This window comes from Leptodactylus fuscus, chromosome 7, assembly GCF_031893055.1.
Source record: "Leptodactylus fuscus isolate aLepFus1 chromosome 7, aLepFus1.hap2, whole genome shotgun sequence".
Lineage (NCBI taxonomy): Eukaryota > Metazoa > Chordata > Amphibia > Anura > Leptodactylidae > Leptodactylus > Leptodactylus fuscus.
This window is the reverse complement of record NC_134271.1, coordinates 49,526,574-49,549,954: the sequence shown is the minus strand read 5'-3', so window position 1 is coordinate 49,549,954 and position 23,381 is coordinate 49,526,574. Positions and strand designations below refer to the sequence as shown.

Sequence of the window (23,381 nt, the reverse complement as noted above, 5' to 3'; positions counted from 1 at the left end):
CACTCCATCTTGGCTTTTCTATTTCTCTGCTATCAATCCCATGATGTATCAGTACAGAATCACATGGGTAGCTAAAGACTGTACAAGGTCTACTCACTAGGGGCAGTACAATTATCTAGTTTTCTATATTCTCCTGGAAAAGTCATCTCACACAAAAAAAAAAGTAGCAAAGACAAAATCACAAGGACCAGTCATAGGTCAGTAGCAAAATGACCAAATAGCCAATGAACAAAAACAGGCAACACTCCAATAACAGTGAAAAAATGGATTTTATTAGCCCAGTTGGGGCAAAGGCATAATGCACTGAAACGTCGCACTACTGGTTTTGTTTTTTTTTGTACATTAAGTATATAATCGTGGAGGCTGAGCTATCTATCTGATGCAACATTCATCTCTGCACCTGTGTCTGTTCGAGGACCAGAACAACGGACACCTGGACCGCTAAATTAGTGGACAACAACACTGCCCAGTGAACCCCATTGACTGTCGTGGGATACATTGGGTGTCTGTTCTTTTAAACTGAAAATGTCGGAAGTGTCGTCTGGCCTCCAGCATACTCATATGGCTGTTTTCGGCGGTCACTGTGAGATTCTGATACAGATCTGAAACCAGTCTGAATTTTTTTTTTTTCTTTGTCAATGAGTAGGTACATAATGCATAAAAAAAATAATAAATCACCAGAATCTTGCTTTAATTTATTGAAGACGATAAGACATAATATCACAAGTTATTAGATTACTGGAGATGGGTCATGGTCCATTATCCTGATTCATTCCTCTCAGACATACGCGGCAGGATAATAGATAAATCTTGATGGACAATCCGCTCTTTCAGTCAGTCTCTTTGACTTACGTGAAAATTTGACAAGCAGGACCTCCTCTGATCCAAGAAGAATTAGTTCCCTGTTTTCAGAGGGGTGGTAGCCAGACATATTAAAATAATTGCTCTTATATTGAGCTTTATTTTCTATATGACCCAAAATAAGGTGACCTGGTAATAGAATATTTGTATAAAGACGCAGGGAGTCCATATACTACTTGCATTAAGGAGTCGATTGTATAGGAAAGTACTGTACTCTAATAGGGACATCTAAGGGCATGAGATGGTGGGATCTTGCCCATTACAGCAGTGGCTGTCAGTGACAGCAGTTGTGTCCACAAGGTCACCATCATCGACATACGTTTATGTCATAGTGCTCTCTGCAAAATCTGTACTCCAGGGTGTTTTAAAGGGTTTACTACTGCCAGGACTAGGCCGTGGGGTGTCCAGGCCCGTTTTCGCTGCGTTGTGTTTTTTGCCTCCGTAGCAAGACGTGATAAGGGAATGTGTTTTATGCTGATTCTTAAGACATGGCTAAGGCTTGGAGATTGGTCGATTGTTTAGGCTGATATTTTTATTGAGCCTAAAAGAACATTTTGCATATGGTTATTATTTTTAGGACTATGTTTTGTATGGGCTGAAAAGCAGTCACTGTAAAGGGGTCATTTAGATCATACAGTATAGTACGTATAAGCATGAAAAAGCAAGATGTGATTTGCCTATGGGATCTTCCATTTTCTGACATGGTACAGGCTGGGCATAAAATAAAATTTGCCTTAGAGGAAGGAAAAAAAAGCGGTATTTGGATGCAGATCCCATTATTTCTTGTAAATGCTGGTAAAGAGAAGCCTGCAGTAATCCTTCCATGCTGAAGATAGCAGCTCCTCCATCATCCAACCACTCCCCTCAACACCACCCACGACTCTCCGTGAATCATTCTCTACCACCACCACCACCACCTCCTCTCTCCTCCATTCTCCTGCCCCTTCCTCTTCATTCTCCTCTCCAGTACAGGCAGGGGTTATTTAGCTAACAGCATTCACTGTGAGAGGTGGGGGCTCACTTTCTCATACTCCCCCTCCTGAGACACAAATATCATGGAGAAAGGCAATGGCTGCCCAGCTGTAATATTTCCATGTTAGAGGCTGCCCCATTGCTCCGAGCCAATCCCTCAGTATCTCAAGAAATCCCTGGTTTCCATAGCAACCTTGAGATCTCTCGGTGGCTGTGCTGCGGAGAGATGAAGATCATATGAAAGATGTGAATCTGTGTGCACATATGTTGGCGAGCGGTATCTCCCCGCGCCATCAGCCTGTCCCTCGCACAGGGGGTGCACAAACATATAATGCATGGACTGGATCTGTACAAGTACATCACCCTTCATGAAATAAACCACTTTATACATCTTTGTGCTAACGTGTCATCAGATAAGATGGCAGCTAGACGGTAGGAGAATATTAAATACAGGCTTTTTTTTTATTTTTTTGCACTAAGCTTACAGCATAGAATAATGAAACCCTGCTTTTATCTGCTGTGATGTTTTCCTGGACATGGATACCCCATTACGTAAGGTCACAAAAACCTCTTAATCAAAAAGACCCTCCCTGTTTACATTGCCCCCCAAAGTGTGCTGAGAAAACTACCGCAGCAATTCCTCACACATATTGACTTTTTCATGTTAGCATTAGTCCGCTGTATGCCACAAGAGTGTGGTTTTGGCTTCTGTTTGTCTGTATACTCCTGCCTTAAAAAGCTTTTAAATACAGAGGAATCCCCCTACAGTGTGCACTACATTTTTTTTTATAGTCTGTAGTAGATGAAATCCTCAAACAGTGTGAATTTAGCCCAAGGAACCAAGACAGATCAACAATGACCTCACAACCCTTAGCCAATGTCATATTGATCAGGAATATTTTTGTTTCTCTGAGACTTCCTCATTGTAAATTTTCATTAGGAACAATCTTCGGGTTTTATAGGCAGTATCTGCATTTTTTACCTGCAGTAATTTCCATACAGATGCAGCAAATGTTAGCTTGACATTTAAAGGGAGTCTATCAGCAGGTATATGGTGATGCAGCCAGGCCCTGTATCTAGCAGCTTAACAAATGGATATGAACCTGACATTAGCTTCATCCTGTATCCCACTGCTATTGTCTAAAAGATATGTCACGAACTGTACACTATCCAGTAAAGATAGCGTGGCATATAAGTAGGGGGCGTGGCATGTAAAAAGGGGAGTGTCCTAACATTAGTCATTCATTGTCATTGAAGTAAAATGTTCAATGAATCGGGATTTTGATTTAGCTCATAATCCTCCAGCCCTAACTCATAACTTTATTTTTGGTAACATTGGCTTAATTTGCATTAAAAGTGCATTTTTTTTCCTGATATGCACATCAGCGTGACATATGTTGGGGGCATGTCAGAGGCTGTTTTTTCCATTTTAGCAGAAAAAAAATCTCTTGCCACCTGATATATGGCATAGATAGGTAAATTTATAGATAGATTTACAGATAGAGGTATGGATGAAAAGAAAGATAGATGGATTTATAGAAAGACAGATGCCTAGATGGGTTAAAGCACAGATAAAAAGACATCATCCATCTATCTATCTATCTATCTATATATCTTTAAATCTAAGGATCTATATATAGCCGCTAGGTAGTAGCGGAAAAAAGAAGCGAGATGACCTATCTTGCTGCAGATTCCGCGACTGACAGTCACGGCATCCGCAACGCAAGACTCCCTCCCCGTGTGGCCCATTCAATCAGGCTTAATCCGGAGCAGAATGCTGGGATGTCGCAGTATGTTCACACATGCAATCCATTTTCCACTGTCTGAACATAACCTTAAAGGGGCTGTGCAGAACAAGGAAACGTGGCTGATTTCGTCTTCTCAGGAAGTGACGTTACATCCATTGGTCACATGGCCATGCTGCAGCTCAGTAATTTCAATGGGACTGAACTGTAGCTTTGCCATGTGACATGAGGTCACTTCCTGAGAAGAAGAAAGTAGCCATGTTTGCTAGTCCTGTACAACCCCTATAAAATGGACACTGTGCGATAATTACGCCTACAAAAGTCGCAGCACCACAACATTTGCCCTAGTTGATAAGTGACAGACATGAATGGCGTTGAGAGGTTTTCTAATCCCTTCACACCTCTGGTGTTATGTCCACTGTGACTGACAGTATACTGTATATTACGGTAGTTTCTAAGACACTGCCTTTTTTTTCATTGCTTCAAATGTATCAAAAAGTTGATACTATTTGACTAGTTTGTCACATTTTGCACCATCCAATTGATATTCATTGAAGTAAGTAAATGCATTTGATGATTCCTCCCTGTATATTTTTCTTTGAAGGACTGCTTTATTGTTCTGTAGATGTTGTCTTATATATAGTATGCGTCATGAGGATGGGCCGTAAGTGGTGCCCCAAAGACCTGTGAATGGACTTTGGCCTCCAACTCATCCACATGCCTTGCCAAGATGTAGCCTTATTACAGAGGGTCTTGTTGAAGCCTTTGGGAATGCTCGGTTGTGGGCCATGTAGTATGCATTAGGTGCCATTATGGTATTGCCTACCTGGGGATGGAGAAGGTCACTGGGAGAAGACAGAAACAACTGCAGTCATTTTACTGTCTCCCGGCCCTTCAACCCTACTTTAGCTGTATCTTGCTAGGAGTTGCTGCAGTGTGGGCTCATTGTACTGTCAGGCCTGTAAGGAGCCAGTGCTGAGGAATCTGCAGGGGAATGTGAGAAATGTGGACAGTGAAGAGTGCCAGGGTGAGTTGCGGTGTAGGGAGCCTTAACCATGGAGAATCTGTCTTTAGGCCTAGCAAGAACTTTGTGGGAATGAAGCCTGAGAGGGAAGACTGTGCTGTGATCTGTAGTCCAGTGGTGTGGTGATATGAGGGCTCTGATGAACCAGGCTGGGGCTAAAAGACAAAAGATGTCTTAAGTACATTGAGAGGTTTATTGTTTAATACTGTATCAAGTGCTGAGGTTTGAACATTGTAGATACAACTGTCTCTTGAGGTCTGTGGGGGAGGGGGGTGCCATCATTGACCTCAAATAATACCTAAACTGTTTATAGGTACCTGCTAACCGCCCCTTCATTATATAAGTCCTGTACCAGCTACAGGAGCGCGGAGTGCGCTGAATGCCCAGAGAGAGGACAGGGATGGTTTTATTACTAACCCTCCTCATTGACCACTGTGTGTACAGTAACAGGAGCCGCCATGATGTGGCTTTCCTTTGGCCATTTAGTCATGTGGTCGCCAAGTGCCGGGGACTATTGCAGGAATTGCCGGATTCTAGAGAATTGCTGGGTGCTAGGAGATAACTGGGGTTAATGTATAAAAATTAAAAAAAAAACAAAAAAAAAACAGGGAAATTGGAAAAAGACACATCCCATCCCCCTTTTTTAGAATTCCCAATATAAAAAAAAATTACATAAAAATAAAAAAAAGCCGTGTGTATCACTGAAGAAAACTGCAAAGATTATCTGAATATCCTGAATAAAAAAATGTTATAGCCTTCAAAACGTCATGTTCCCAGTCATGAAGTGCTGAAGCTCAAACATATGTAATATCCAGTGTGACCGGTAACCAAAAAGCTTCTTGTGTCTAATTTGTTTGCTGTAACCACCAAGAGACTTTGTACCGCTGACACCTGAGGAAAGAAAAAACTACTGTCTCTTTCATGGGAACTTGTCTGTAGAATAAACCCTGCAGAATCCCTGTCAGCACTTCATAGGAGACCTGGAGGCTTTTTACACATACAGATACAGAGGACCCTCTTCAGTGCAGCTGCACCTCCTCTGTTCTGAGTGACAATTGTAGCGTCCAAACATGAGTTGGCCGTCACCCATTTTGCAGGGTCAAACCTGCTGATGGACTCCCTTTAAAACTCGGATACCACTAGGGTTACATATGACAAAGTGGTTGAAACGGAGTCTGAACTGAGTGCCCAGTCATTTCTTCCTGTAGGACCTTAGTTGAGCTCCAGCGTAGAGGTGTCTAGTCGGCCCTGAGCCTATTCCAATATTAACATAACCTGACCTTTTCACGCTACATCATCTGTCCTATGTCTAAAGCAGTGGTTCTTAAAGGGGCTCTATTAGCAAAATTATGCTAATAGAGCCCCACATATGCGTGAATAGCCTTTAAATAGCCTTATTCAGGCACCGTAAATGTAATTTTAATGCCCTGTCCCGTTTTAAAATAAAAGCATAAAAACATATATGTAAATCTTACCGAACGTGCACCGGGGGCGGTGATGCACGATGCCGCGTCATCTTCAGGCACGCCTACCTCTTCTGTCTTCTTGTAGTGACTCCCTCTGGTTCCATGTCCTTTCGTCTTCTTGTCTTCAAATCCTGCGCCTGCGTAGTAGCGCTTCCCTCCAGAGCACTACTGCGCAGGCTCGCTTGCCAGTCCCCATAGAACTACACAAACGTACTGCACGCTCGCGAACTGCCATTAAGTAAAATGGCGAGTGAGCCTGTGCAGTAGCGCTCCGGAGGGCAGCGCTACTACGCAGGCGCGGGATTTGAAGACCTCAAGCCGGAAGAAGACCAATAGGAAGCCGGCAGAAGAGACAGGACCAGGGGGTGTCGCTCCAAGAAGAAAGAAGAGCTAGGCGTGCCCAAAGATGACGCGGCATCGTGCATCACCGCCTCCGGTACACGTTCGGTAAGATTTGCATATATGTTTTTATGCTTTTATTTTAAAACGGGACGGGGGATTAAAATTACATTTACGGTGCCTGAATAGCCTTTTTAAAGGCTATTCACGCATATGTGGGGCTCTATTAGCATAATTTTGCTGATTGAGCCCCTTTAACCTTGTTTGAGGTACCGAACCCACCAGTTTCATATGCACATTCACCGAACCCTTCTTTAGTGATAAATCAAATATGATTTTTTTTTTTTTCAAATTCAAGACATAGGTACCGTATATGTTTTGTTTTTTTTACTGGTACACAAAATGCACCATGCATAGGGCCTAGGGTTCGGTCGAACCCTGGTTAAGAACCACTGGTCTAAAGGGTTTTCTATGCATAGAATGGCTGAAGCAAATAGAACAAATGTGCTTTATTGGGATTAGCCAATAGGAATCACATGACTTCAAATTTACTCTCAAACAAGAGCCCAATTTGTTGTCAGAGTGCCAGTTACTTACATTACATGGGTTATCAGCATCTTGCTGACACTTGCCAAGTGGGTGGTAAACTAAATAATTTTTCTGCCTCAGACCATTGCATTCACATCAGAGTTGACAGTAAGGACTCCAAGCATGAGACCCCCAGTGATCAGTTATTCTGCGTATAGATAATAGGCATCAATTCTGGAACTACAATTTTTGTTAGAACCGCAAGGATCCAATGTTATGGAGATGTATCAATATGAAACAGAAGTGTAGCCCCAGCTCAGCATAATGTATGCAGCTCTTCCCTATAAGACAGCTGTGCTTTATCCTATAGACAGGAGCAGTGACAGCGCCATCTGGAGGTGATTATACAGATTGTTGTATGGAAAGAGAATTTAGATGATGCTGAATCCAAGCAAGGACATATGCTCCATGCTCTACAAACATCTGTCTCTGGTTTATTAGTGCTGTCAGATACAGTCATTGGAGCTGAGATTTTATTTCTCTCACCTGGGGACATTCTCATGTATACTTTATACTTGATCCTATGTATACTTCATTCTGATGTTCTGTCTGCTGGACCTTTAGTGTAATTATATTTTACACACATGAAGCATGTCCTCAAGGAAATGTACTCTTATCATTTCAGCTACCTAGACAGCTTAGATCGGATCGGAGCAGCAGACTACCAACCTACAGAGCAAGACATCCTGCGGACCAGAGTGAAGACCACTGGCATTGTAGAAACCCACTTCACCTTCAAAAATCTTCACTTCAGGTTAGTGGTGTGAATAGAGACTTGTATTTCTGATACACAGCAAACACTTAGTCAATAGTTAACTGTTGCTAGTGTTTTATGCCTCATACTCATGTCATAGTAGTATCACAGTGATAATCCCTCCCATTCCCTATATAGCTTCCATGATTGTGGATTTCCAGGAGCCTAAATGATAGCCAATATGGGGATGCTGCCTGAGGAGAGCCCCACACAAATGCTATCGGTACCATAGAACCTCTAGAACAATGTTTTCCAATCTTTACTTTTCTTATTCCGATCTTTATTTAATCTTTCCAAATAACATTCACCAATAATCAAACATAAAGCTGAAAACTAGCAGATTAAAGTATATCCACATCGCTGCGAGGTGGTGACTACAGTTCTGCATATCTCACCTTTGTAAGCAAGCCTTCCAGTCTGATGTCTACTAGCTAAGGGTGTAGATGGAGGCAAACCTCTTATGACCCTAGTGGAGGCAGGTCCTCAGCAGATGGGTTGTTGCATGCAGGGATATAACTAAATGCTCACTGGCCCTGGTGCAAAAGCCCTGCATGATTCTTCTCCTCACATCCCATATGTATATTTTAGCATCATTAACATTTCCTTTTTCTTGTTTATCCGGGCCCAGATCTCTTAGGGGGCGTTCACACTACCGTTGATGACTGTCAGTAGTGTCCGCTGCTAGTGTTCACTACATGATTTTAACGATGACACTAGCAGAACCGTCATAAATCCGTTAAAAATCCCATTGATATCACATGTCCATTGTTTTTCGCGGACACAAAAATCCGAGGTGCGGGACTTTTTTGTCTGCGAAAAATAACAGTTTTATGACAGATGTGAAGAGTCCGTTATTTTTGTTAACACTAATGTCCATGTGTAACGGACAGGCGTCCCTTATACTGTCCATTATTACTGTTTGTTCTTTTCTGCGCATGCTCAGAAAGCAGACACAAAAAAAGGAAAAAAACGGACTGTATACAAATGGAACAGTTTATAAAAAGTTTTTTTTTTTTTGTTTTTTTTTATAACTGCCACTATTAGAACAGACGTCCAACTGAAGTGTGAATCCACCTTAAGAAGACTTGTACAAAACATGTCTGTGTACGCAAGAAAACTACCGATCATTCCCATTCCCTGTCAGTGCTCCCCTCCCCCTCCACACACACAGTAATCTTTTATGCACCACAGCTTTCCTTCACAACATCCCTCCTGCTGCTGAACAACTGCTGTTTTTGCCATGAAAGGTCGTCTTCTCCTTTCTGACAGTGGAAGGTGTATCACAAATGTACCCCATTCATGCACATACATATAATAAGTGATAGATGTATGATATTTGTACTATAACTTATATATGGACTAAATATATTTGCAACTATGCAGAGTCCTGATACTAATCTACCTGGTGCCCAGCATGATAACGCACAGCGCTGCACCCTAGTATATACCCAGAGCTTCATCACCCCACTGCAGTCAATTATAAGCTGGTCACAAGTGACTTTCAATTATTATTGACCTAGCTTGGGAGAAAAAAAGTTCAAAAACATTTCCACCCCTTCAGAATAAAATCACCTCCCCGAAGATACCTGGAGCTGCAGCAATCCACAGAGACTTTAAGAATGTGACACCTCGGTAATAATTGCAGCATTTGCAGACTAAAGGGTACAGGATTTCTGCTATCAGACATTGTTAGAAATGTCATTAGATGGATGTAATCTTCTTTGCCTGCCACATTAACTGATCTTAATGTTCTCCTTAAATGTCTTCTAAATAATCTTCACTTCAGCACATTGTAGGAAAAAGTCTTTAGAGGATAGATTAAGGCATCAAAGTTAATCATAGAACAAAGTATGATGTGTGATTGTTTCTTGACCTTGACTGGACATAAGCGCTTCTGCCCTCTAGTGGCCAAAATGTTTGATATTTTTGGGATTTAAGATCTATACAGATGTTGCAGCCACAAATGGCCATTCTTATAACAAGTGTGTGAACAGCATGCTGTGTAAATAGTGCAGATCTACAGGTACATTAACACTGTAATGCTCAGTAGCAGCTCAGCTGTTGGATGCTACATCTGTAACATTAAGGGGCAGTCAAAGCGTCTGCAAGACCAGGAGTGGATTGAGAAGACAGGTGAGGTGCTAGCTGTCATTTATGGGTTCTCATACCATGATCCACACATGGTTGGGTTTCAAAAACTACATCAAAAACCTGAACATGTGTCGTTTTTGGTTGCTCTTACATGTGGGGGCATTCACACGGAGTTTTGTGGCGCTGTTTTTGCCACAAAACTCGTGTAAAAAGAAGTGCTGTAAAACAGAATCCCAATGAGTTTAATGTGTAGCGCGCGTAAGACGGAACCCATTGGATTCTGTTTTTACGGCGCTAATACTTCACACGAGTTTTGTGGCAAAAACAGCGCCACAAAACTCTGTGTGAATGCCCCCACATGTTCCATTCTTTAGGTGCGTTTAGAAAGATACATAAATACGCATATCTTTTTTAAAAATACGTGTTTGGCCTTTGTAACTGGTTACCTATGTGCCTATTACAGAACGCATTCATTTTAACATCCGTTTTTCTATCAGATTTCTTAACATGGTTGAATGTCAACATGTGATGTAAGGACATCAGTTCTGAGGAAGTCACCCTTCTGACTATATTTAAGGTAACCACGATCTTGTTGATTTCCTCTTAGGCTGTTTGATGTCGGAGGTCAGCGATCAGAAAGGAAGAAGTGGATTCACTGTTTTGAAGATGTGACAGCGATCATATTTTGTGTGGCCCTAAGTGGGTACGATCAGGTCCTTCATGAAGATGAGACCACGGTGAGTTTCATTGAAAATTATATATTTTGCCTTTTTGACTCATGCTGGAAGTGTACCGTATATGTTACTGGCCTTAGAATCATGTTACATTCTGCACAAAAGATTCGGTCAGTGGCCTGGGCCCTGTGTGCTGGGCGGCCTGTGGATTTTACCTCATAACTTGGTAAAGCTGAAAAATTTGCTTCTGTGCAGCAACTATAACAATCGTCTTTGGAATGTATTTAGTAGCTATATGTTTATAATATTCCAGTTATTGTCTCTTCTTCGTGTACCTGTACATATGTATAGTGGTCCTCTCCACCTTCTGATTCTTTCAGTACCATCTACATAAGTAAAGACCAAACAAATACATTTGTATTAATTTCATTTTTTCAAAGTCTTCTTGTAGGCCTAGTAGCAAAAAAAAAAAAAAAAAATCTGTAAAAGAAACACCCGCCCTCAATTTTACTTATTTTCTAGGGAACACAAAGCTACAGCTTTTGTTGTAGATTTTACAGCATTTTTTTTTGCCAAAAAAATGCAATTTGTGGCCTCAGCCTATGTTTGATTCATGACACTATAAGACAAGTAATTGTTATAAACTACCTGGTCATCTAGATAAAGAAATACTCCCTCTGCTGGTGATACCTGTTTTTGCAATCAGTTAAAGGGAGTGCAGTGCACTGTGGCTGGTTAGATATCTCACACTGCAGAAATATCGCATTTTTGGCTGTTGCGGAAACGCAGTGGGTAAATTGTTGCTTTTGTATTTCCTGCAAAGTGAATGAGATTTTATTTAATCTCATCTGCACATTCTGGGAAAAAATTTTGAGAAACGCAGCATATTAATATTACCTGTGCATTTTCCCATAGACTTACATAGAATGAGACAAAAATGCCAAGTGCAGTGAAAATTTTGGGATTTCATCTTCTGCAGTGTTTTATTCCTCAGCCTTAGCCTAAATGGGTTTGAGATCCTGTAAAATCGGGCCAGAAGTATAAAATTACTCACCAGTACTCCATGCCAGTCCTTGTTGGTTGCAGCGATGATGTCCCCATCAGTCAGTGGTTTAGTTGTGTACACCATGGAAGCCACAGATTGCTTTTAGTGGTCATTTGGGTAGATGGGGATAGCGGTGCTGCAGCCCACCGAACAAAGACTGGCAAAAACTGTTTGTTTTTTTTTTCATACGATTCCCTCCCCCTTGGCCCATTGTATAGGACTTCTGAAAGCCCCTTTAATAATTGAATATAAATTGAACTCAATAATGCTCAGTCTATTGGATCATGTTTCTCATCCACCCTGCTTGTTCGGTTGTCATGAGCAATTGCATTTTGTAGCCTTCCCACTTCAGCAGCCATATATACCTGAAGAGTGTGAGGGTTTCATACATATGCCCCAAGAATTGTATTTGTTCAGCCACCACATTAACATCAGCCATATATTGGTAATCCACAAACCACTGTCAGGTTTACAACGTGGGGAGCTTCAAGTGACCCAGCGACTCCCATCATCATGTTTTACTTACTCATACAACCACTCCAGGTTCTTTGCAAAGGTCTTTAGACTATAAATGTTTGGGGTCTTGGTATTTTTTTCTTGTGGTCACATTGCTGCTGTTACTTTGGTGTCACAAGTGGCAGCCAGACTCCATTTCTCGTGTAGTCCACACTAGTTCCATTATTTTAATACAGTTAACTCTTAAAGAGAGTCTGTGACCAAAGTTCAGCACACCACCTCTAAAAATCCAGCCCAGTAGTGAGCATTTACCAAAATGCTCAGCAGACAAAAGTTGTCTGCTGAGAATAAACATTCCTGGAGTTTTCTCATCTCACCCACCTGAGTAGTCTGGGTGAGATGTACACCCCCTCCATTACCTGACCAGCCATCGGCTTACACCGGACACAGGTAGATGGGGTAACTTTTTCCCTTGAAGAATTGGTGCCTCAGTTGCCAAAATATTGTTTTATTTAATCAATATGCAAATATGCTTTTTAGGGCAGTGAGGTCATTACCATTTACCTCTTCAGAGCAAACTGTTTCTCAGGACTCTGCTTATATTTTGGGTCCTAGTGAAAGAAAAATGTAGTTGCCAAATGGATATATTGAAGGGAACCTGTCAGAATTTTTTTTCCACCTTATACTGGTCTCAGTGTGCGCAGCAACAAGAACTAACCTTTCCTATTGTGCCCCTAACTAAGATTGTTGTTTCTGAAAAGTCCAGTTATAAGCTTTTACATCCTTATGCAAATTTCCTGAAAAATATGTTCACCTACTACCCCCAGATTGCACATTACATATACCTGTTGTATAGTTACATATGTTTACATATGTAAATTAGGCAGTAGGTGCAATGGGGGTGGGCTTTCAGCCCTACTCGCACTGCAAGGAGTGGTGCAGGGGTATGAGCGGCGAGCGCAGTACTCCAGCGACCTGCCAACAGTGGCATACATAAGAAAGGCATGCTGTGTAACATGGTGGTGATAGTGGATGGAGAGCTGCTAAACTCTCTATAGCCAGTCTCTGGGGCAGATAGCAGCTTCATGTAGCCGTCATACTAAGTCATAGCCTGTGCGGTGTGACTGACATGTCACTTGCTGTCACCGGTCATCTATCCTCTTTGGGTGTGAATTAGTGCAATGACTACATGGCTAGACGTAATAACTTGAGTTTTCAGGAACATAAAGTTTTGTAAAGGGCAGCTAAGAAAGGTCTTTACTTGATGCTACACCATGGGACCAGTTTAGGGTGGAAAAACCATCTCACAGGTTCCCTTTAATAAATAAATTGGCACAGAAAGTATATTTCGGACAGTGCTAGCAATACGGCCGCTGTCATATTGTCAGATTATTAATGGTTGAAGGGCACAAACATTTTCATTTAATTGTCCTCTGAAAACGGCTTTTTTTTCTTATAAAGAAAAGGTTTTTGTATTCCCTCGAAAGACTATGCAAATCCCTTCAATTGAATAGTGAATGGGCCCTGCATACTGATCTGCACGCATTCTGCAGTGACACTTGTGATGTGTGGCAGAGTAAAGGAGCCTTTGGAAGTGAATACAGAGCTCTACATGACTAAACTCCAATGTTGGATCTAATTCATACAGTTTACCTGATGATTCTTCCATTTCCATTACATGGACTGTGTGTCCAGGACTGCACTGGCTCAGGATCTGTATATATGTATGTGCATTAGACCTCATTTACTTCCACTTATCAATGTGTAAATGCAAATGTGGCAAATTCATTTGGACTTCCCAAGGCCTGTTCATTCTGTACATTACTAATATTAAATATTCTGAGGAAATCGCTCATATTACTGAGCTAAAATGCTAAATGGTAAAGTACATGCATTAGATCAATCAAGTATTGATATGTGATATTATTTATATATGTGCATATATGTATGTGTATAACCTCTGTGAGGTTAGATGCAACCCCATACACTGTAGGAAGGTGCAAAAACTACATATATACTTTATACTCATACATGTGTTTACAAGCTTGCCTGGCGGTTTTTGTAACGGGAGCTAAATACTAGTGATGGTATGACTACAGTGCGGAGGTTTACTAGACATGTGTTGCTAGTTTACAGTCTTGTGCACCGCTGCTAACCTGGAGGAATGACGGTTGTTTCTGTGAGTAGATGATAAAATTATTCAGTAGGAAACCCCCACTTAGCACCTATCCATAAGTGTCAGATCAAAACACCAGGGGTCTCAAATCCTCTGCTTAAATTAAATGATAATAGCCTATGCATGCTGTTCCTCTATGAGTAATATTGCTGTAATGCTGTACTGCATGCAAACCAGAGATATGAGGACCCAATAGACCTCCAGTATCCAGACACTTATCACCTGAGTGGTTAGGAAGTAGGAGATGGTCCCACTGATATTCCATATCCCCCCTTACCAACAATTGTGAGTTGTCAGTAGTTTACTACGGCAGCTGAAGAGACTAATGGGATACCTGTACAAGAAAAAGAGTTAAGAAAAAAAAGATCTTGCCTTACTAAGGCGCTTGGCACACCTGCGGTCACCCTTTTTACCTTCAATCACGCCCTGTGAGTGTCCGAGTTCATAGAAAAATATGAAACGAGCTTTATAAATTTTTTATATTTATTAACCCGAGTTGGTCAGTACTAGTCACTAACATATACAGAAATATACATCAATGGATGTTCAAGCAAATACAGGTAAAAGCACAGTACAATACAGGAAATAAAATGGGAGTAAAAGAGAAAACTAATACCAGAACGAATCCGTAATCCGGTTCACTGAGGCCTGACTCCTAGGCCCACTATCAGAACAGTGTACAGAAGGGACACTCCAGCTATTAAGCTGCCTCCTTGCTGTGTGACCGAGTCTCTGTCTACCTTTCAGCATATGGCTGGTGCCCCAATCACACCTCTCTCTCAGGTAGGCCCCGCCTCGTTCCTCCACTGCAGAGTCCTGAGAAAGAGGGATGGCATCCTAGTTGCTGAGAAAGATGTGTGTCTGGGGGTGAAATTAGAGTCACTATCCCAGTCTCCCTCCCTGGACATCTGCTGCCCAAGGGTAATAAACTGGCTGGCCACAAAGGCCAATCTCCCATGGTATACACATAAAACCACTGAAGTGAATTGACCACCAATGTAAACCCAGCTTGACACAACATTCCTAAAGGTATGTGTAGGACTTATGTGAACAAGTAAAAATACATTTCCAAGAAAGATACATAACTGAGGCTCTCATCATCATTAAATACACTTATGTTTAAAAGTAAAATATAAAGTACAAATAATTGGTATACAGTACCTATGTCTGTAATGACTCAAAGTAAAAAATATTGTGTTATATAAGCACAAGGTGCACACAGTCCCTATGCACCTAGCATAGCACTAATAAAAATGGCAACTGATCCTGCAGAAAAAAAAAATCAAACCTTCACACAGCTCCTTCAAAATAGCTCTGAATATGGCACTTCAAAGCAGAAAAAATATATATTTGTAAAATTAGTTCTGAAAATGAAATATGAATTTTATTACTTTAGTACAAAACCATATTGGGTCTATGAGCCTCCCACCCATTGGATGAGACATCATATTTAGATGAGCTGGGGCTGCTGCATATCAGCTGCTTCCCCGTGCCGTCACAAGCTGCTGTAATGTACTTTTAGTAGCAGTTGTATTTAGTAAAGCAACGGCTATTCCATGTCCAATGGGACAACCACTGCAGTGCTGACTACTGCAGCTATTAAATGTACAGCAGCTTGCATTGTGAATTGAAACTGCTCATCCATGGAGGACCCAGCTATCAGGCCCCTGCCAATCGAAAATTGATGTCCTGTCCTGTGGACATTAATTTTAAAAATCTAGGTAACCCCTTTAAAAGGGCTGTGGTAAATTTACAACAAATTCCCCATCCACAGGAAAGTTGTAAATCATTGAGGGTCTAAATAGTGGGACCAACAATGATCACAAGAACTGGGGTCCCCTTTTTACCCTGTATGAATAGAGCAGTGGGGCATTAGGTATCTGACTCTTAACTCTTTGGGCACTTTGGCATTTAAGATTTCATTTGCATCCTAAATGCATGATCTAGCAACTTCTTAAATAGTCTTTATTGAAAATGTCTCATCTGCTGCCATCGAGCTGCTGTGAAGTCTGTGTAAATCCTTTACTTAGCTGGTTGTTCTGCTGAATCTGATAGTTTCAACAGTACACTGCTTGGCTCTCCTCCTCTCTAAGAGTGAGAGATAGAAGCTGATGGAGGGAGTAAGAATGTAGACAAGGAAAAGTTATTGGTAACCACAGATCATGCAGGCTGTAGGTAGCAAGTAAAAGAACCCACATAGGCTGTGTATAAGAAACTGGAGAGAACTCGGGGAGGGAGAAATCCCACACTTCAGTGTCCGTCAGTACTACGGAGAGACTATACCTCATGAGCTGTAGTCGGGGAAAGCACTAAAAGGATATGTTGTGCTGATGGTGAAAAATAATCTTCATAATCACTCATATCCAACATGTATTACAGTGTCAGGAAATGGCAAAAGAAACGGATGTACACACTGTAAATGTTGGTGCAAATAAATGACACCCCAATTCTTGTGCATTGTGTGGTTTAGTAATTCTGTTTCATTTTTTCTGTGTTAAAGGTGTCCATTGCCTTTAATAATAGTAATAATAATAATGGATTCCACAAGGTATCGGTTATTAAATCAACTGAGATAATGCCACTAAAATAACATTTCCACTGGTGAGATGAAGGTATTTGAAAGGATTTTAGACCAAATACAAAAACACTATTTCTAAGCACACGTACACACTTGATCTCGGATGTCCGTGTCCTTGGCAGCGCACTGTTTGAGCAAAATGTATAGCTATGCAAATTCCCCTTCTCCATACCTGACACTCTATAGGTGGTTGTTTAGTTAGGTGACTGCCACCTGGTGGACAATGGTCTGATTTACATCTTTGTGGGTGTAAATGCAACAATCCCAGTTCTTCATCTGACAATCCTTTTGCTTCCTATAAACTGGTAACTAAAGCATCAGTGAAAAGTGCGGCATGTTTTCTATGTAAAAGATATAAAGACATACTTGTATTCTCTATGCAAATGTGTGTGTATGGGATATTACTTGCACTATATGATGTTTTTTTGTATATTTCATAAAGAGCTATGTTAACATTTGCAGAAGAAAGAATTTGGGTCTTTTTTTATACAGACCCCTTCTACCCTCCTCTTGTCTTATTTATCTTGAGTGATGTGGAAAAACCCCTTCCCCAATCTTACAGCAAATTGGCTGAGAAGTAAACAGATCTTGTCGTCACTAACCGCACACCGTGACTGTTCCCAATGTGGCCTGCCGTGTGGTGTTAACCTTATGACTTTTTGGTTGCTTCGTGCCTCTCTTCACTTGCTTTCTGTTCTCATGGTCCTGCTGGGGAGTAACTCGCACCGCCTGCACGGTACTTTTTCTCCAAACACCTCTGCATCTTCAGCACTTTTCTTCCTCTGCCGTCCAGCCCTTTCTAACACCGCTACTTATCCTACAGACTTTGAGAGGTCCTTCCGATTCAGCAGGTATGAAGCTTTATGTTAGATAGCACTACTGTCCATTAGAAGTCGCAGTTGGGGGTGCCCTGTTTTGAAGGACCTTGTCTTGTTCTTTATAGCAATTGGCCTTATAGTCTGATTCTGCTTTTTCTTTCTCTGCCTTTATTTGTATGAGCTGTAACTTTAGATCCATACTCAATCTACTGCGTATACCGTAACCTGTATGAACCATTCCCTTATAATCCATTGTAGGAACCCTAAGACAAGGTTTTTCTCAGGTCACTCGACAACTGTTCAATTCCTCATTAATTCCAGGGCCTTAAGTGTCCTGAATTAATGTTTTCTTGCAAAATCAAGGATCCTCCTCGCCTTTCCATCCTTTAGAAATCTACCACTGTTTTGCAACGCATGATGCATGCAATGATGGAAGAATCGCCTCTCCATAACATTACGTGTCGTCCTCTCTACTGCTCCTGCTGCTTTGTCATTCTAAACCTTTTCTGGTATTGGGAATATCACATGCTGAATACTGAAATATGGAAATAGAGAACAAGGTGACGAGTATTTGGATGAGTTCGCAAGAGCCAGAATATACAAGTGTGAATAGGTGCAGTGTAATGGGACTCGGAGAGGAGTGTGGCTGGAGAGCATAGAGGTGGCAAAATGGCTGAAAGCGTAAATACAGGATGACTGTTGACGAACAATGAGAAGAACATGAAATAAGGAGTCACCGAAGTATGAGGAAAGCATGGTAAGGACTTGACACGACATAGGTGCATGTCTATGATGGAATGGACATTGTACAGTGTATGAAAGATGGGAAGGGGCAGCGTGAGAGGCATGGAATGGCGCAATTGCTGAAAGGGGAGTGGTCACATGAGTGTGCAAGAGTACACAAGAGAATGAGCAAACACGCATGGGTGTCTGTACACACCAGACAGCATGATCACAAGAAGAACGCAAGACCAATGAACAGCGCACACAGTGCAGAACAAGCATGATGGGGCCATATGAGGAGCATGAGCATGCACAAAGTGGAGTGGGAAGACAATTCAGAGTAGAAGGGGATAGACAATGTGATGGTGACACTACATTGCATGTGCTTCGAATATCAGTCCTTGCAGAGGAGCAGATACTGTGTAGCCATATGTCATCTCTGTGTGCACCTTGTGTACTCAGGGCAGAACAGCTCCGAGCCTGTGTGACGTGCGGCTCTTGTTTGTGTTACAGAACAGAATGCATGAATCCCTCAAACTGTTTGACTCCATCTGTAACAACAAGTGGTTCACTGACACTTCCATCATCCTGTTCCTGAATAAGAAAGATATCTTCCAGGACAAAATCCGAAAATCTCCGCTTACTATCTGCTTTCCGGAATACACAGGTACACACGCTCCTGCAGAAATGTCAGCATACATCACATTAATCATCATGGCCAATGTGCTACAGCCTTTACTGCCCACAAAATGAATAAGAATTAGCTCAAAATGGAACGAAAAATCTAGGTCACATATTCCCTTAATGTGCACCTGCTTCTAGGTCACAGTGAAAGCAGCCATTTTGTAACCTCCTCTAAGAACGCTTTCTATAAATGGAGAACTATCAGCTTCATTCTTCTAAATATTGGGGAACAAAAGTGATAGTTATATATATATCTTTATCATGTGTATTTTTCAAATTTTAAGAAGAGCCCATTTCGTCTTGTACAGAACTGGCCTCGGGATAACCCAAAGTGCAGTGTGAGAAGTTACTCCTTTCCATGGGTATAAGAGGTTCTGCCCTCGTGCAAAGCAGCAGAGACATCTTCTTGGTTACAGGCCAGCTATAAGCTTATGTGGGCCCTTATGTGTTGCGGTGTATCCACTGTCTATACTACCCTTAGCTTGAGAAGCACAGAGTATATATTTGTAAACCAAGCCCAGTAGGCCCTGGATTTTGTCCAGGTTATCCTGATGCTGACCCTGGGTTGAGCTTCCAACCAGATGATGGCTAGGTGACTCAAGAAACATTTTTGTTTCTAGAATACCATTTATACTCTATGGAGGAAACCTCTGATCCCCATGGATGTGACCACTTTGACCAAAGACCTTTCTAGAAGTAGGTGTCATTTCATAAACTCAGTAATACAGCAGTATATACAAGCATTTGCTGTACAAGTTAGAAAAATTCATCAATGAAGGCGGTCAGAAGCATAACTTGAATCTCCTGGGCCCCAATAAAAAATCTGTAGTGGGTCCTTTGAGGCCCCCTCTGGATCCTCTTCCTGGCAGTGACTGCTACCTCTGCATCCCTATATCTAGGCTATTTCCTTTGGGACAAGATAATTTGGTTACATCTGTATATAGTCACTGAAGACACATTTGGCTGTGTAGTGACATTCCCTTCATATACACCTTTGATCAGTAAAGTGAGTTATGCACAGTATATATTTTTCCTCGTACTCCTGTATATAGATCCCTGAATATGTGTGATAGAACATGTCTAAGGAAACCTGCTGCTCTTTCCTCTCTTGCAGGTCCTAATTCATTCACTGAGGGTGTAGCCCACATTCAGCATCAATACGAGAGCCGGAACAAGTCTCCGAACAAGGAGATATACACGCACATCACCTGCGCTACTGATACCAACAATATCCAGTTTGTGTTTGATGCAGTCACGGATGTCATCATTGCCAATAACCTTCGTGGATGTGGCTTGTACTGATTTTCTGTTTCTACTAAATAATTGCCTTTTAGGCATCCCTATGGGGAGGTGGTTTTTTCCTATTGACCCAAACAAGTGTTTTGGACACCTCCTGGAGCACTCTGTGCTTTATGACTACTGGTGCCATATTCGTACATGCCTTAGATGCCTTTAGTGTTTGCCAGCTTGATGTGCAAAACACTGTTGCTCAGGGCAGGTGTGACACACCCACTGTGTGCAGCTCGGATATCTAGTCACTTGCTCATTCATTCAGAGTCTATGTTGTGCCTTATTTTTCAATGCTCTCCTTTCAGAAAGTCACTCTAAAGGCCTGTTTACATAGAGCAGCTCTGTCCAAATTGGAATCTGTACAGGCATTGGTAGAGGTGACTGGCCAGATATTGTTCTTCAGTGACCAAACTGACTGTCCGTCCAGACTTTAACTTTCGAAAAGCTTAACCTGAAATATTAGAACAATATGGCTACTCTGTAACCTCTTCATGTAAACGGGCCTTTGTGGTGTCTAGTAGTTAACAATTCGCCTATTTATTTTGACAGTTTCCTGGTTAATTCTGTTCCATGCCAACATGATTTCCATATCACATCAAACAGCCTTTCTGAAAACCTCTTTTCCTTTTAAGTGCCAAATTCTTTGTTGGATTCTCTTCTATTGATTCATAGGTTCTTGCTCCAATGAGCTGTGATCTAATAAATTTAGTGGTTCGTATCGATACCTGCGCTTGCACAAATCCTCGTCCCTTCTCCTACACATTTACAGGGGAGTAGATCGGGATGACGGTTGGATGTCGCTGTCTCTCCCTCAGATATTGCTGCCAATTATGAATTTATTATAACATTGTATATTTTTTAAATTGTACAGAGTTTCATGAGCACTTGTGAGATTCTGGCCATGTGTATGTTAATAAAGTTTTAAAACACTACTATTTGAAGAGTTTGATTTGTGTCTACTAGTCGCGGCCGCCATTGTTATCTAGTAATGGATGAATGTTCTACAAATAGTATTTGTCTTCCTCTACCTGTGTTAAATGAATGTAGAGGATTTATACGTACTGGGGGGTGGCGGTTTCTTTGTAACTGGTAATGTTATGTAACGTGAGTGCCGCAATACCTAGCTTGTGTGTTCTTCAGAATCTCAGAAGACATCATAATCTTTTAAAGAGGTTTTGTGCTGCAATTCTGTTTTATTAACCCTGCATAGGCTTTAAATAACAAATTCTGTATACTTACTTCCCCAATACTGAATATAGGTTATCTGCAGTGCTCCTGTTCCGTCGGAAAGGAGTTAATAGGAGCACTGCAGATACCCTATATTCAGCCAGGCTGAATTCCAAGTGGGGGGAAAAAAACTCAGTCCTCAAGCTCAGGGAAGGAGCAGACAGACAACCATAACATCCCCTTCCCCAGCAACTACTGCACCCAAAAACTCCGACCATTTTAATTTTTGAAATTTTCCAGTAGCTGCTGCATTTCCCCCCTAGGCTTATACTCGAGTCAATAAGTTTTCCCAGTTTTTTTGTGGTAAAATTAGGGGCCTCGGCTTATATTTGGGTCGGCTTATACTCGAGTATATACGGTATTTAAAAAATGCAGTGTAAAAGAACAAAAAATTGTGTTTTGCATTAAAACTATTTTATTTGTAGAAAAAAAGCATACATGATATGATGGCAATTGTCACAACCTGTATAGACAATTGTCACAACCTGTATAATAAAGTTAATTCATTAGGCAAACACTGTTAAAAAATAAAAATAGGATCCATGAATGACTGGTCCCACAAAAAGCCCAATCAAATCCTGAAACACCAAAAAGAAAACCCCCTATATCCTGCTCCGCACCTGAAGGTCTAAGGCCTAGCAGAGCTCATAATGTAAGTGCAGCGCTCCTTGAGTCCAATATTGGAAGTGCACAGAATAGTCAGCCCGCTGATTAAAAGACTTCTTAAAGACATTAGTATGGTAACCTAATATTACACTCAGTATACAGGCCCCATAGTGGTAAGGAAAGCAGGTCCTGGTACTGTGAAAGCACATGACGTGTCACATGATCCCTCCAAATCAGTCAGCCGTTTCACTAAGAATCATGTGATGCAGTGCGTGGCTGTATATGGGCATGTAATAGACTTCATCTATAGAACTGCTGACTGGCACAGAGGGTCATGTGATGCACCATGTGACTGAAGGGAATCGGTAAGTGTTGTCATGTCAGGTATTTAGTGCAGACGACTACCCTCACATTATCCTACCTATACTGTACTTTATAGAGGTGTGACTCCTGGCTTAAAGGGGATAACGAGGTTTGGGCCTCATTCATAGATTCATGTTCATGTGATGTCCATGTCATTCACAGACAGCTTGTTCACCCAATACATTTGGCGTGTTTTGCGGAGCACCATTCTAATCTAATGATCTTTGAATATCATGAACAGCACAAGGACACTGTACGACACTGTATACTGACACTGTACATGGCCTCAGAAACCTAGAAAAGTATACAAGAAAAGAAAACCAGATCAACCATGTTTGTCAGACAAGCTGTAACTGGGCAGCTGTCCATAATTAATATGGATATCACAAGTCCATCTAAAATGGATGTGTGAATGAGGCCTTAGAAAACCCCTCTATCTGGCTGGGTTAGATTGGGCGTATCCACAGTTACTGCATTAACACTGATCCAGGCAGCTGGTCAAGATGCTGACAGTGTCCTAAGCTGCAGAATGCTGCATACTGATCAATCGGCAACGTCTTGGCACAATGTCTTGATCTGAATGTTCTCCCTTACTAGACTAGGCAGCGCTAGAGATAGGATTTATACTATTTTATGGGGGTATTTAAGGTTTCCTCTTTCATCATGCTTAGAGAGCAAGTTAAACATTTTAGTTATAAAAAGTACAACCATAGTGAGATCAGACCTAATGGCCACTGTGTTGCTACCATCTCTCCCCATGGATTATATGTTCATTGGTGCTATACTCGTATATTTGTTTATATGTGATCTTCATCAGTCTGACTGTTACATGATACATAGAATATAAGTTCCTGTGATACTAAGGTGGCGCGCCGTGTAGTCACTGATGATGACACATTGT

The 23,381-nt window shown here is 41.4% G+C and overlaps 1 protein-coding gene across 4 annotated transcripts in view; it reads left to right on the top strand.

Annotated features, from left to right (window-relative positions):
- The window catches only part of GNAO1 (G protein subunit alpha o1), a 148,855-nt gene that overhangs the window by 113,668 nt on the left and 11,806 nt on the right, over positions 1 to 23,381 (top strand). For 2 of the 4 annotated variants that reach the window (XM_075281891.1, XM_075281893.1), the window contains 2 exons: positions 7,621 to 7,749; positions 10,448 to 10,577. In XM_075281891.1, the coding sequence (XP_075137992.1) occupies positions 7,621 to 7,749; positions 10,448 to 10,577 (259 nt within the window). Of the gene's footprint in view, positions 1 to 7,620; positions 7,750 to 10,447; positions 10,578 to 18,823; positions 18,978 to 20,108; positions 20,725 to 23,381 lie in introns of those variants that run through there. The other 2 variants (XM_075281892.1, XM_075281894.1) reach the window with 2 other exon arrangements.